The 15706-nt window shown below is 46.2% G+C and overlaps 1 protein-coding gene across 1 annotated transcript in view; it reads right to left on the bottom strand.

Annotated features, from left to right (window-relative positions):
• The window catches only part of ERBB3 (erb-b2 receptor tyrosine kinase 3), a 98535-nt gene that overhangs the window by 15668 nt on the left and 67161 nt on the right, over positions 1-15706 (bottom strand). Inside the window, exons 10-20 of the mRNA XM_079965355.1 lie at positions 15566-15639; positions 12961-13051; positions 12375-12574; positions 10839-10971; positions 10640-10730; positions 8717-8871; positions 7943-7996; positions 4405-4546; positions 3721-3840; positions 3216-3314; positions 1631-1816 (exon numbers count right to left, since the gene is read on the bottom strand). Of these exons, the coding sequence (XP_079821481.1) occupies positions 1631-1816; positions 3216-3314; positions 3721-3840; positions 4405-4546; positions 7943-7996; positions 8717-8871; positions 10640-10730; positions 10839-10971; positions 12375-12574; positions 12961-13051; positions 15566-15639 (1345 nt within the window). The remainder of the gene's footprint in view (positions 1-1630; positions 1817-3215; positions 3315-3720; positions 3841-4404; positions 4547-7942; positions 7997-8716; positions 8872-10639; positions 10731-10838; positions 10972-12374; positions 12575-12960; positions 13052-15565; positions 15640-15706) is intronic.

The following is a 15706-nucleotide window of genomic DNA, read 5'->3' as shown; positions in this document are numbered from 1 at the left end:
AATCCTCAACTGCTGACCATCCTCAGTGACCACAGAGTCTTCTCATGGTAGCAGTCTGTAGGGCAGGGCATGGACCCACTACTATGACTTACTGGGAGCGGGGGGGGGGGGGCATGGAGTCCAGCACAGTGCAAATGCAGCAGTGTGCAGCACCGCCTTGGCTCCCCTGTCTCCTGCCCTGTTTCACTGACTCCTACTGACTTTTTTTTTAGGGATGCGGGTGGCGCTGTGGGTTAAACCACAGAGCCTAGGACTTGCCGATCAGAAGGTCGGCGGTTCGAATCCCCATGGTGGGGTAAGCCCCCGTTGCTCAGTCCCAGCTCCTGCCAACCTAGCAGTTCGAAAGCACGTCAAAGTGCAAATAGATAAATAGGTACCGCTCCAGCGGGAAGGTAAACAGCGTTTCCGTGCGCTGCTCTGGTTCGCCAGAAGCGGCTTAGTCATGCTGGCCACATGACCCAGAAGCTGTACACCAGCTCCCTCGGCCAATAAAGCGAGATGAGTGCCGCAACCCCAGTCGGTCATGACTGGACCTAATGGTCAGGGGTCCCTTTACCTTTACCGGCTTTTGGGTTCTGTTTCACTCCATCCTTCATCCCGACCTCTCACACCACTGACGACACCAGCAACGGGACTTGCCTGATTTCTGTTTTATATTTATATGTTGTCCATGTTTATCTGAAGGAGTATATCTGAAGGAGCGTCTCCTCCCCCATCGGTCTGCCCGGACACTGAGGTCCAGCTCCGAGGGCCTTCTGGCGGTTCCCTCACTGCAAGAGGCCAAGTTGCAGGGAACCAGGCAGAGGGCCTTCTCGGTGGTGGCGCCCGCCCTGTGGAATGCCCTCCCATCGGATGTCAAGGCGATGGACAACTACCTGACATTCAGAAAACATCTGAAGGCAGCCCTGTTCAGGGAAGTTTTTAATATGTGACATTTTAGTGTATTTTACATCTCTGTTGGAAGCCGCCCAGAGTGGCTGGGGAAACCCAGCCAGATGGGCGGGGTACAAATAATAAATTATTATTATTATTATTATTATTATTATTATTATTATTATTATTATGGTTCAGTATGTATTTGCTGGAAGTTCTCTCGGGAAAACAGAAGGAAGGCAGCCTCTCCCTCTGAATTCTGGCAGTTCTTTCATCCCACTGAAACCCCTGGTGCCCTTTCCTGTGCCATTCTTATTTCTTAGGAGTTGTCCTGGTCCAGTGTCAGAATCCATTGGGGAAAAGCGGCAAGACTCTAAGTGACAAAGCTTTGGATACAGGGAGCCATTAAGGTTCCCTACCCCTGGCTTACAGGATGCAGCAATCAGAAGGCTAAACCAGAACTTGGTTGTTTGTATTGGACAAAACAGAAGGTTGCCTCTATTAAACAAACCAGAACAGCACCAGGAAACTCATGGCTCCACCCAGATACACCTTAGCCCGGTGCCACCTAGTGGCTAAGCTGTCTTATTACACTTTGCATTGCCTTCAATAATGCTTGGGATACTCCCTCAATATTTTGAATGCAAGTGGTTCTAAAAAAAATCCAATATTCTGGGATAGATTAGCCCCAGCCTTAATTGCCCCGGGAAAGGCCCTTTAATTAACCCCAAAATTCCTCTGCAAAACCCATACATACCTTGGCAATCTGCACACACCAGTTGAGCATCAGCTGTGGGCCAATGGCATCTTTGTTTTTGCGGACATACTCCAGCAGTGAGCCGAGGTCGAGGTACTGGGTGACCAGTTGCAGTTGGGTGCCAGTACAGATACCCAGGAGACGGACAATGTAAGCATGGTCCAGGCTACCTATTGCCATCATGTGCTGTACATAGTAAAAGCAGAAACAAAACACACACAAAAATGAAATCATGGCATCGGAGCAGAAGTACCAAAATGCCAAGTTACACCCCAAAGAGAAGGAACTCGCAGATCTGCAAGAAAAATTACAGGGTAGTGCTAAGTGTAGGCAGGGCCAACAATGATACCAGTTAGACAAGGTTCACCATGGACAGCTCACTGCTCAAGATGAGCAAGCTAGCTTGCCTGTGCACGCACAGCTGGTCACCCTCCTCCTCTAGCAGTGGTGCAGAAAGGCCTCCAAGATGCCAGGCACATTCCAAGGTCAGATGAATGGCATCACCCAAGAGCATCGGTAGGCAAACTAAAGCCTGTGGGCCAGATCAGGCCCAATTGCCTTCTGGATCCGGCCTGCGGACGGTCTGGGAATCTCCACATGGATCGCCAGTGTGCATGTTCTGTCCTTCTCCCTCTGTCTCCCTCCCACCGGTGCCTCCTCCCTCCCTCCTCTTGGCTTCTCCCCACCCTGCCTAGAAGAGGAAGGGGGCTGGGCTTTGTTGGTGCCAGCAGCAGCACTCATGCGGCCGCCATTTTAAGCAGCCCCTCTCCGGAGCCCTTTCGCGCGCCGCTCATCGTCCCCCCGCCACCAGACCCTGCCGCTCACATGACACAGGTAATCTTCCACCAGGGCTTGTGGTGCTCTTGCATCATTTCCCCCCAAAAAATATAGTCTGGCCCCCCACAAGGTCTGAGGGACAGTGGACCGGCCCTCTGCTGAAAAAGTCTGCTGACCCCTGCCCAAGAGGAATCATCTCAAAGGCCTGCTTGCAATGCACATCACCTTCAAGGGGCTTTCCCTCCGCCACTAGAGAGCAAGTGACTTTTGATGCTCGTATATCTAGGTATCAGCTGCCCAAATTTGCCACCCAAATTGTACCCTAACTCTGCTTAAAGGTCACCCAGAACTGGGTGAGTTGAGTCAGCTCTTTCCATCCACGCTTTCCCCAATTTAAATAATCCTCCCTACCTGCCACACCCCCCAAAAAAAATTCCTAGCCACAGAGCCAGAATACCCGTATCGCACCTGCCTTTTAATCCTTTGCTGCAAATAGCAACTTGTGGAAAGGTATTTGAACTGGGGGAATGGTTAAACACACACTGCCCACAGCACTGTGCTCTCAATCCAAATTACTCCCTATGGCTGCTGTTAAGCAAAGAAAGAGAGGTATTGGGATATACAGTTCTGAATCTTCCATGGCGTATCTAATTTAATGCCCGCTTCCCCTATGTCTGGCGTGTTTCTCAAGGGGACTACAAAAACAAGCATGAAACAGTGAAGGCCACGTTCAGTAAAATTTCCAAAGTGACATGGGACCCGGGGAGGCCAGTCCCATCTCCTCCTTGCATGCCCTTGTAGCACTTACATCTGTGACAGCATGGAATGTCTGCCGGCCACTTGGGTCTTGGATGACTTTGATGCTCACAGGGATCTTGATGGAGTCTCCTTCTGGAATCCAGACACCCTGGTGGGGAGAGGGGCAGAGAAGATAAACTATATTGTTGATCTGAGGATCTATTTATTAACAAACTAGTAACTGCTGAGGACTCTTCCGAGACCTCAACTCTCATCCAAGATGGAAGCAAACACTGATTTTTCATTTACCATTACCCCCCATTTCCGTACTCATTTTCTTGAAGCAGGAAAAGGTAGTTCCTCTCCCACTCTAGATGACCTGCACAAAATACTGGAGCCGCCCCCCTGGGATAATGCCTGCCTCCAAGCACTCTAATTGATCTATGTCCCACCCCAGGTCCATCTCTGTAGCAATCTTCTAGCTCTGAACCCCTCTTTAAAGGCAGCACACTGCTCTCTGCCTCTGCTTAAACCAGTCAGAAGCAGAAGCTGTTCCTCCCAAGTCTCGGGCTTACTTTGTGCACTGTCCCAAACACTCCGGATCCTAAAACTTTCAGCTTCTTTAATTCTGTCTCCTTGAAGATTCGAGCCAAGACTTTATTGGCTTTCTCGCTGGGATCCAGGGGCTCCAAACTCTACAGAGAAGAAAGAGACCCAGAGACAGACAAATAATTCAATCCATAGTCGTCAAGAATCCCTGTTTGAAAAGGACATCACAATTCACCGTCACTTTGCTCCTAATTGACTTTGCAGCATTCCTGGTTTTTTAAACATGTGTTCCTGTTCTTTTTTTGGCAGGGTGGGGGGCTGTCTGTCTGCAGCTAGGTCTAGCACAGCTGCTAGATACAACTGTGGTGCCAAACAAACCCATCTGTGAAATCCTTTCAAACACTTAAGCTAACCCTTACTTTCTACTGGAGTTCACAGAAGCAATGAAGAGGATTTTCTAATTCTATAAAAGACCCATTGAACAGGCACTCTTAATTCCAGAAGATGCTAAGCTACAAATAAAGTGTTATTTCATTGCCCCTATTTCTCCTTCATGCCCAGTGTCCCTCAATGGAAAGAGCCCACAATCAGACTCCTGGATAACAGCTCACCCACATACTGCCATATGTTCAAAGCTGGGTCAGACCAATGGCCCCCAAAACCCAAATGTCCCGAGGTGTGTGTGGGGTGACACAAGTTTACAGTCTCACCTCTCCTCTCTCCAGGTATCTGCGCATGGCTCGCTTCTTCTGAATCTTCTTGCCACGGCAATACAGAAAGGTGAGTAAGATGCAGGAACACATGGCAAAGAGGCAGCCCACAACCGTCAAAGCAATCACTGTCGGAGCTACCCTGGAATGCAGATGCCAGGCATTAGTAATAGTGAAGTCTGTGCACATGTCACAGTTCTACACGAGCATGACGAAAGCACAAGAATTAGTAGCAAGCATGAAGTTCATCCATCTGAGAATCCCACCATATATATATGTAAAATGACCCCTGACCATTAAGGTCCAGTCGTGGCCGACTCTGGGGTTGTGGCGCTCATCTCGCTTTATTGGCCGAGGGAGCCGGCGTACAGCTTCTGGGTCATGTGGCCGGCATGACTAAGCTGCTTCTGGCGAACCAGAGCAGCACATGGAAATGCCGTTTACCTTCCCGCCAGAGCGGTACCTATTTATCTACTTGCACTTTGACGTGCTTTCGAACTGCTGGGTTGGCAGGAGCAGGGACTGAGCAACAGGAGCTCAACCCGTCGCGGGGATTCGAACTGCTGACCTTCTGATCGGCAAGCCCTAGGCTCTGTGGTTTAACCCACAGCACCACCCGCGCTTCCTCAGAAATGAAGGCCAGAAAATAAATATATATATATATATATATATATATATATATATATATATATATATATTATTTTTTTCTGGCCCTCATGGCTCCAAATTTGTTGTTTGAAGGCATGAATGACAGAAAAAATCCCAGAAGAGAATTTTTCCATAGTTCCTTGCTCCTCCAATGATTAGAATAGGCAGAATAAATAGGCAACTAGAGGGAAATGGGCTTAGCTTTATTGGGAGGGGGATAAATCTGATCAACCTTTCAAGGGTCATTGAGAATAATAAATGTGAAACGCACAGAGATGTATACTAAGCATTGTTGTTCTAGGTCACAGAAGTATCCAAATTTTCCCTCCTTGGTACAAAATCTGGTTGAATGCTGCAGAATAATAATACTCATAATCATTTTTCACACAGTGCCTACTAAAGATGGGTGACAGCAAGTCCTGGTGACAGCAATATGCATCAGTACAACAAGAACCATGTGTCTGGCGCATGAAGCAGAGGTGCAGCCACGAGAGGTAAATTCTCTTCAGTGTTTCTTGGTGTCCTAAGCATCCCCAACGTTGAAGGAATTGGCAGTGGTTCGGCCTGTTCTTCTGCAGGACTTTTGCAACTGGCAGTCCTTTCAGCCCAGAGCTGGCCCCGTGCCAATCTTCATTATCCCCCACACCCCACCCCACGTCCCAGAGGCTCAATACAAGTTGCAAAATGCAAACAAAACCCAAGGAACATGCAAGCATGCTAAAGCTACAATGCTATGGAAGGCAAGTCCTTTCCTTGGCCAAACAAAGCTCCATATCATAGGGGCTTGTTTTCCCCTGTCGTGTTGTGATGCGGCCCTCAAATGCTTTTTCCTCGTCATGTCCCATATTCACAGGACAATTCGCACAGAGGGCATTGGAAGAGGGGCAGCAAAAGGAACTTTCACGTGGTGGTGGGAGCTTCCTCTGCCTCGTAAGGGAGGGAAAGAGTGCAGGAAGGAGATCAAAGCGCAAGGATCCACTCCCTCCAGCAACAGGCAGAGGCCTGCTGCGGCCCTGCCCTCCTTTCATGCCGCCCACAAAGGCCTCCAGGCAAACTGGCATTGGTGGGAGAGAGCAGGGGTGTGATTGTGAAGGGAAAAGAAAGGTGGGAGTACGGTTGAGGGGAATAGCCCTTTCAAGCATCCATTGGGTGAGGCAGATAATTATATATATTTTTTAGTTCTCCCTCTACAATCAATAGACTGCGAGTTCTTTTTATGTTCTTTCTGACAAGCCTGAGTGTCTGAGACCCCTTTGTTGACACAAGAGCCTGCCTCCTCAGTGGAAGGACCATAAAAAGGTGGCAACAAAGGGCAGTGAGAGAGAAAGGCTGCGATCTTGGCCGGTTTCCCTGCCTTGGCCTGCTGAAGTTTTGGCAGGCCTAAGACGGCAGCTCCTTAAAGCACCGGCGTCTGAAACAGGGTGAATTTGGGAAAGGATTCATGTTTCAGTTTCGAAAAGCAACTTTAAAAACAGGTGCCCCCCCCCCGGCTGAGAAAGGAGGCAGAAAAGGACGGGGGTGGGGGCAAGGAGGGACATAATTTGATTAAAAGCCTTTGACATAATTTTGTAAAAAAGGCCAAACCATTTGAAAAATCCTGCAATTTGATAGCTTCAAGCAGGAATATCTTAACTAGACATTAGAAGCTATGCTATGGGCTAATGGCTATTAAGCAGTACACAGAAGCTGTTGAGGTTAACTACCAGTGCCAGGGGCAAATCCTCAGGAGAAAGACTTTATAAAGAAAGACTTTATAATTCTTTATAAATACATTCTTTATATACATTCTTTATAAAGAAAGACTTTATCTGGTCTCCAGTGGCTTTAGTCCATGTTAACACAACAATAGCAATATTGTTTAGCTTTTATATTCCTTCCAGTAGCACCTTAAAGACCAACTAAGTTAGTTCTTGGTATGAGCTTTCGTGTGCATACACACTTCTTCAGATACACTGAAACAGAAGTCATCAGACCCTTCTATATAGTGAGAAGGTGGGGAGGGGTATACCACAAGACAGAGAAACCAGTAGGAGAACACTTCAATCTCCCAGGACATTCTATACAAGATCTCAAAGTAGCTGTTCTATTACAAAGGAATTTCAGAAATAGACTGGAAAGAGAAGCTGCTGAATTGCAACTTATTACCAAACTTAAAACCATGGAGAGACCTGGTCTGAACAAAGACATTGGATTCTTATCTCATTATACATGACAAAGCCATTTTTCACCTTCTCACCCCTTGCTTTTTCCTGTAAGACCTATTGCAGTCGTTAAGAGTCGTCAACAGGCTCATCACAGCTATCTGCCAATCACCCAATCCCACCACCCTTCTGAGTAATAAGAAGGGTCTGGTGACTTCTGTTTCAGTGTATCTGAAGAAGTGTGTATGCACACAAAAGCTCATACCAAGAACTAACTTAGTTGGTCTTTAAGGTGCTACTGAAAGGAATTTTTTTATTTTGTTTTGACTATGGCAGACCAACACGGTTACCTATCTGTAACTAGCTTTTATATAACTTCTTCTGTGTATCTGAAGAAGTGTGCATGCACACGAAAGCTCATACCAAGAACTAACTTAGTTGGTCTTTAAGGTGCTACTGGAAGGAATTTTTTTATTTTGTTTTAGCTTTTATATGACAACTTTTAAGTGTTCAAAGTGCTCCATGAACATTATTTCAACCATCCTCACGGCTACCTTTTAAGGTAGGTAAGGGATGGAACTTAGGAACTTGAATGCAAATATGCTGCTCTGCCATTGAGCTTCATGGCGATAAGATCTCCTCTTGGTATTTGTAATCTGTAAGAGTAAGCACACTGGGGGGGGGGGGGTGCGTGCAATTTATAAAGCTATCTCCGCACCCTCACTAGGTGAAGGGGTGCTGATAGGTACCTGTGAACAGGCAGTTCCTCCATGAAGCAATCTTCAAGCTGTGGTCCATCACACCTATAGGGAATGAAATCTAATAATTATCCTTGGAGACAGAGAATCCAAGAATCTAGGGAAACAGCCTCTAGCAGGAAAGTAAAAACCACAAACCCCAGTTTCCGTCTGCAATAGACAGAACATATAACATACCGCTCACCCCTAGTTGACGACTATGATTTAGGCTGACAGGAATAATTTAAAAGTGTTCGTTTTGCTCCCTTAGCTGCAATAGCATTTCAACTGTAGCTGGTCAGGGCTCAAATGTGTGCAATGATTTTATAAAGTGTCATATTGATGCAACACTAACATTCTTATACATATATGTATTTATTATTAAATTTTTCAAACGTTTTCACAATCACCTTCAAATCAAATACACTGTCTCGTAAGGCCGCTTCCCATAATGTTTTTACTCAAACCTTTTCCACTGCATTATATCTTTATCTATTGCAGAACATTTCTCTACAATTATTTTGTCATTTTTCTTCCTCTGCTTTTATCTCAAATCCCGCCCACGATTTCATTTGACTGCAATGTTTTTGTTTTTAATAGTCCACATGTGCTTTTACAGAACAGGTGCTGTTGGTTCTTCTTCACTTATCTTTTCCCTTCCCTGATCATTTACTTCTTTTCAAAACACAAGTCACTCGGCTACACATTATGATGATGCTATCTGCATGCAACATACTATGGAAATAAATTAGGTATTATTGCTGAAACTCCTGATTTCTCACTTACCCCTGCGTGCAGTTCTCATGGCACGGCCGGCACTCATTGTTGGCATAGGGGAACTTGAAGATGAGCCCCTTTACCCCTACGATGCCTGCAGGGCAGTTTTCTACACAGTGCGGCCCATCCTGGTAGTTAGCACAATGCACACAGGCATCAGCACCCTGAGGAGCAAGAGGAGGTGAGTTGAGGAGACAGCTCAGTGATAGATCAACTGCTTTGAATGCAGAAGAACCCAGGTTCAACTCCTGGCATCTGAGGAGAACATACTGAATGTGACCTTGGACTTAGCAGTGCCTGCGTCATTCCCTATTCTTTCTGAAACTGTAAATAAAGCTTTCAGCAAAAGTAATCTCTAGCATTCCCTCCACAGACGTCTGCATGGTCTGAACTTTCCGTAACTAGCAGGAGGAAAACTAGGAATATCCCAAGGTGTTCGGCCACCCAAGAATCTGCAGCTTGTGGCCTGAAATGTAAGCCCTAATATTGCCTTGCAAAGTGACAAGGAAACCTGGGTACCCTTCCCTGCATTTAATCTGGTTGAGATCTGGGTCATCTGGCCCTGAAAGCTGCTCCATTCATTAAATAAAGGCAGCGGCAGCCAGAAGCAGGGACTTTGTGATTTTGGAATCGTCTTCCTGATGAGGAATAACAATCTGCATCTTTGTTGGATTCTGGAAGCCTCTGCAAAACGTCTCTTTTCCAGCAGGAATTTGCCTCAATTTGTTTTGTTCTGCAGATACTTCTTTGTAATTTCTTATGTGTTTTTGTGTTTTACTGTTTCACAATGCTGTATGTTTTTGTTACGATCCGCTCACTGGTTTTGAGCTTTGGGAAATAAGTTTATAAATATATATAAAATGAAACAATAGGTGTGGGCATGCCTCTCTACATCCACTTTCCTCGGCCCTTTATACTATAGAGTAAGCGCGATCCTAAAAGTATGTCATTACCCCCCAAGCAATTGCTTGCAACGCTTGTACAGCTGGCCCAGTGCTTAAAAAGAAAGCAATGTAACAAGGAGGCAGGCAAGATGTACTGGAGTAGGACCTGATCCCACAGCCTGAAACTATACCTCAAAGGCCATTACTTTCCATAGAAGACCTAGTACCTGATAAGATATTGGAACACAGGCACTGCTCCAAGTATTATCACTAAGAGAGGAGCAGGGGCTTTGTTGCTGTGTCCCCAGAGCTATGAAATAACCTCCCAGAAGTGGTTCATTTGGGCACTAGTTTCCTGGTGTTCAGGAAAGGCGAGATCTGTTTAGGAAAAGCATATAGCTTAACTGCAGCTCTTTCACATTATTTTATGTGTTCCAAGCTGCATCGAACATAACAAGACCACATAACACCAGTCTTGAAAGACCTACACTGGCTCCCAGTACGTTTCCAAGCATAATGCAAAGTGTTGAAGCTCACCTTTAAAGCCCTAAACGCCCTTGACCCACTGTACCTGAAGGAGCGTCTCCACCCACATCGTTCCGCCCGGACACCGAGGTGCAGTGCCGAGAGCCTTCTGGTGGTTCCCTCGCTGCGAGAAGCCAAGTTACAGGGAACCAGGCAGAGGGCCTTCTCGGTAGTGGCACCTGCCCTGTGGAACGCCCTCCCACCAGATGTCAAAGAGAAAAACAACTACCAGACTTTTAGAAGACATTTGAAGGCAGCCCTGTTTAGGGAAGCTTTTAATGTTTTATAGACTATTGTATTTTAATATTTTGTTGGAAGCCGCCCAGGGTGGCTGGAGAAACCCAGCCAGATGGACGGGGTATAAATAAATAAATTAGTAGTAGTAGTAGTAGTAGTAGTAGTAGTAGTAGTATCATTATCATTATCATCATCTGCAAAGGTTGGATATAAAAGGCACACAGATCTTTGCCACCCCACCAACCCTTCCCCACCACTCCAGAGAACCTGTGTGACATTGCCATACCGATCCATTGCAGGTTAGGCCTCCTTCAATCTTCTGGCACTGCGGGTGACATGGGAAGCACGCCCCGTCTTGTGCAAATTCTCGAACATCCCTATGCAGAGCAGAGCAGGAGAGGAGAGGAGTTAGTTACACACTTGGGGCCAGGGTGGAACGAGAAGGCAAAAAGGGAAGCAAACGTCCATGGCAGGCTATTTCTTACCCCTCGTAGAAGCTGCAGGAGTCAACACAGGTTCCGTCACGGCTGTAGTTAAGGCAGGAGACACACTGATCTGGGTCAGGACCCCAACAGCCATCGGTGGAGCAAAGAGGATGACAGACCTTCCCCTCTTGGGCTGGGAGAGAAACAGAGTGCCTGGATCACATCTGGGACCAGGGCCCCATTTTAAGTTGTGGGGAGGGGCATGTGCTACCTGGAAGGAAAATGCTTCAAGTCCCTTTCCCACCTCCCTGACCCATCTGTGGACAAACCAACAAAAGGGGGAAAATAATAGATTTACTATTTTAAACCCAACATCATTTGGCTATAGCAGGGGTACGATTCTCTAGATGTCTGTCCACAGAAACAACTTTATTCCAGTTAATACTAACTAGCACAGGCATCAGCAAACTTTTTCAGCTGGGGGCCGGTCCACTGTCCCTCAGACCTTGTGGGGGGCCGGACTATATTTTTTTGGGGAAATGAATGAATTCCTATGCCCCAGAGATGCATTTTAAATAAAAGGACACAATCTACTCATGTAAAAACACCAGGCAGGCCCCACAAATAACCCAGAGATGCATTTTAAATAAAAGGACACATTCTAATGTAAAAACACACTGATTCCCGGACTGTCTGTGGGCCGGATTTAGAAGGCGATTGGGCCGGATCCAGCCCCCAGGCCTTAGTTTGCCTACCCATGAACTAGCATGTTCACAGTCCAAGTGGTATCCAGCAGCAAGCATCTGCTCTGATGTTGCAGTGGGCAAGTCACTGACTCCTATGCGCTGAGTTGCTCAGATGGGCAGGTAGCATAAGCCAAGGAAACAGAGGACAATGGAGACTGCACAATTGTTTTGCCACTGGAACATATGGGTGGGATTCAACTAATTTGAATCCCGCTAGCGGAAACCCACACAAGGACTTCCAGTAGTGCATGGGGTCCCCCCCCATGTCCTGAAATCGGCTGGCAGGGAGGGGGGTGGTTGATAGAACCCCCAGCACACTATGCAGGGAAAGAGAGGGGAATTGTTTCACCTGGCGAAATGCTTGTGCTGAAGGAACACTTGCCACACAGCTGCCTTGAATTCCTCTCCATAAGAACTGTTTTTGTTTGTTTGTAAATAATTTTTATAAATTTTCCATTAAGAACATCCAATTTATAACAAATCAAATCATAATCCAATTCAAAAAAATAAAAATAAAATAAAATAAACCAAATTACAATCCGAATTATTAATTATTAAATTTCATACAGACTTCCCATATTCTGGACCTCTGTAGAACTCCTCTCACATAGTTATAATTCTGCCCTCTTCTTGTTGTTTTCATATTTTCCACATTCCAATCATGTGCTGTTTGCACCCTACCAGAGTTCAGTGGCATCTACTACACAGTGAGAGAGTGACTGAGCCCTCTACAAGAATAAGAGAATGTTGAAACTCCTTTGAAGGAGTTGTTTGGTTTTGTTGATGGCAAGTGCAAGAAGTACCAAGTCCCCTAATTCCAGGCTCCCTTATCTACAGCTTGCCCACTCACTGCATTTCCTGGCAGGTTTGTTGCTCTTGATGTCAAGGTCCGAACGCCGGCGGGAGAGACGTTCCCAGTTAACCGTGTTGTAATAGCAAAGCTGCCGGTTCTCGGCGATGTAGACCTTGCCGGCACTGATCTCCCTAAGCGAGCGGAAGTCCAAAGAGGTCACATTCATGTTCTTCATGATCAGCAGCGAAAAGCCACGGCTAGGAAAAGCACAAACCAAAGTGTCAGCCTCAGGAAGAGGAGGAATGGGGACTATGTTTTGTGGCTGGGAAGGAACAGCTAGTATCTATGGTTTGCGACCCTGTCTGCCTGTACAACAAGCATGAGCAACTGGCAGACTGAGGTCCAAATCTGGCCCTGCTGTCTACCAAGCCGTGCACAACATATACAGAAGCATGGATTTAGGTGGGGAGGTGACTAGTTTCCAGATTCATCTGCTCTTAATGCTTTGACTTTTCAGAATGGCATTAAAACAGCAGCTGTTCCACAGGTAGCCTTAGGCATCACCAGAACAATGAAGCCCTAAGACTCCTTCTGCGACTCGCAAGCAAGGTGAAGGAGGGTTGACCAAGAGAGCAATTCTTACTTATACAAGCTGCGTCCACCTATGATTTCCAAGTTGGAGAAGACGCTGAAGTTGTGCATGTGTTTGGGCCATGACTGGATGTTCAGGTAACCTAGGATAAAGGGTACAAGGTCAGTGATCTCTGGTGCAACTTTCCCTAAGCATTCTCCCATCACCTCCAGAGTCCTTAGCTCTCTGGTCTCTACGCCACCTTCTGGGCTCAAGCGTATACAAATGCCACTATTTCCTCCAGCTTCCACATAGGCATACAGCGGATACCACTCTCAAGGAGTGCTGTACTGCTTTTTTGCAAGCTCCCCTTTCGAGCAGGACACCTGCCTATTTCTTCTTGCGGTGCACTGTGGGATCTACATTGATCTGAGAGTTCCTAGGCTGCTCCTGCCCCACCCAGGCTGAGGTCAATCACAACCTGCACTGGGTCAATCTCAGCCCAGTCCCAGGCAGGCATGGGAAAGAATCTGAACCCAGCAGCTTCCCCCAGTGAACAAAGAGCAAGGATAGGATACCTTGAGCTTTCCCCAGCATTCCACAGTCCCTTCTCAACTCACATGCATTCCTAAGCCATATTACCACTCTCTAAATTTCTATCTACTCTTCCTGCTTATATACTAAAATCACACTGGGTACCATATCAAACATTTTATTATTTCTATAGGTCTTGATTGTCAAAAACAAAAAACCCAAAAACCTCAAAGCGTTTTCCAGAAAAGAATGAACATAAGCAGGTAAAAAAACACCACCCAACTTTTTAATACATTAAAAAAATAATTGAAACCAATGGTAAGCTAAAAACCAGATTAAAATGCACATCAACATTCTAGGTGTCTGGATAGGCTTGCCTAAATAAATAATGTTTTTAGCGGACACTGGAAAGGGTACATTGAAGGCACCTGTCTGGTGTTAATAGGCAGGGAGCTCCAAAATATAAGGCTCATTCAGACTTCCATCCGTGCTGCGTTTCCAGACACAGGTCCACAATTTAGAGTGCCATGTTCAAAGGCTCTTTTTATGTTTTGTTTTCTTTCAGTCCCGTGCTTTCCCTGCGAAAACCCGCTCTTTATTGCTGAATTGGAGCAAATGGGCAATCCATTTGTGTGAAGGAGAAAATGCTTTACCCCCTGCTATTGCACCCCGCAAGTCACTCTAAAATCCCTGAAATAGTATAATTGTGAAATAGGAGCAATGGATTGCCCAGGACAAAGCCTGCTTACTCTTGACCATATGCTGATGCAGTGATGGGCAAAGGGTTGTTTATTTAATGCCGTGTGTACTGCAGAGGCACAGTGAAGGGTGAATGGTAGCTAGTGAGCTAATAGGATAAGAAATATGCATAGCAATGAAGGTCATTAGCTATTTCAGAAAATTCAATGCATGTGTGTGTGCAAGCGTGTAGGATTATTCTGACCAAAACATGGAGATGTTGTGTCATGGGTGATGTGGAATAGACAACGGGGAAGTTATTAGTATGACATATGATGTTTGAAAGCTGTGTGAAACCTGCGGTCATTACAGTACCCATCACTTATGGGACTGTCCTTTACTGTGGTAAAGTTAATACAGTGGTACCTCGGGTTACAGATCCTTCAGGTTACAGATGCTTCAGGTTACAGACTCCGCTAACCCAGAAATAGTACTTCGGGTTAAGAACTTTGCTTCAGGATGAGAACAGAAATCGCGTGGCCGCAGTGGGGCAGCAGCAGGAGGCCCCATTAGCTAAAGTGGCACTTCAGGTAAAGAACAATTTCAGGTTAAGAACGGACCTCCGGAATGAATTAGGTTCGTAACCAGAGGTACCACTGTAAAATGGTACTGTCTTGCTTGAAAAGTGGTTGTGCTTCTTATTTAATTCCCTATCTGGGACGAACCTGAGAGGTGGTTTTAGCCACTTCCTTGACACGCCATTTGTTCCAATTCAGGGATAAAGAACAGGTTTTTCTGGATGGGGGGCAGCACTAGGACATGGTGCTTTAAAGTGTGGAACCTGGGCCTAGAAAGCACAGGGCAAAAAGCAACTGTGGATGAGCTTTAAAAGATCAATTTCTTTAAAATGTGGGACAAGTATTATATGGCACCTTGTAACAGTGCCAGCTCCACAGACCAAAGTGGCTGAGTGGGCCTGGACAATTGCACAGATAAACTGGTCCCAAATTTTCCGAGACTGTACATACTAATAGTAAAACTTTGAACTTGGCCCGGTAGCAAATCGGCAACTGGTGCAGGTCTCTAAGTCATGTGCTTTCAGATCAAGCACAAGAAAAGCCCAATGTAAAGCACACTGTGGTCATCTGAATATGAAATAACAAGTGCGTGAACTACTGTGGGCAAGTTTTCCTGGTCCAGGAATGGTCATGGCTGTTGTAGAAGTTTAAGCTGGTAAAGGGGTGCTTTGAACCACAGCCTACCTGGGCTTCCAGTGGCAAAGCTGGACCCAGATGCACCTGCAAAAGCCCTACTTTTGTGGGGCTTGCAACCCCACCCAGGGCAGGCAATTTGACCAGTTTCTCAGACACGGGAGCCACTCACCCACAGTGATCGAAAGGGACAGAGTCCTTTTTTACAACCCACATTGCTCATGACACAGAGAGTTCCCTGCACCCCAGTTCACCTGTGATCTCTCGCACAGTCTGGAAGATGTTGAGTTTTTCTGGGTCCAGGGGAGCTATGTTGTGCCAGCGGTCTCTGCAGAACAAGAGCAGGAATGGTCAGAACTAGCAGACAACCTCAAAGTGGAACCAGGCTTTTTCTT

Source organism: Podarcis cretensis (assembly GCF_951804945.1).
Source record: "Podarcis cretensis genome assembly, chromosome: 2".
NCBI classification, from domain to species: Eukaryota; Metazoa; Chordata; class Lepidosauria; order Squamata; family Lacertidae; genus Podarcis; species Podarcis cretensis.
The sequence above is the reverse complement of the archived record's forward strand: the minus strand, read 5'-3'. Positions and strand labels throughout refer to the sequence as shown.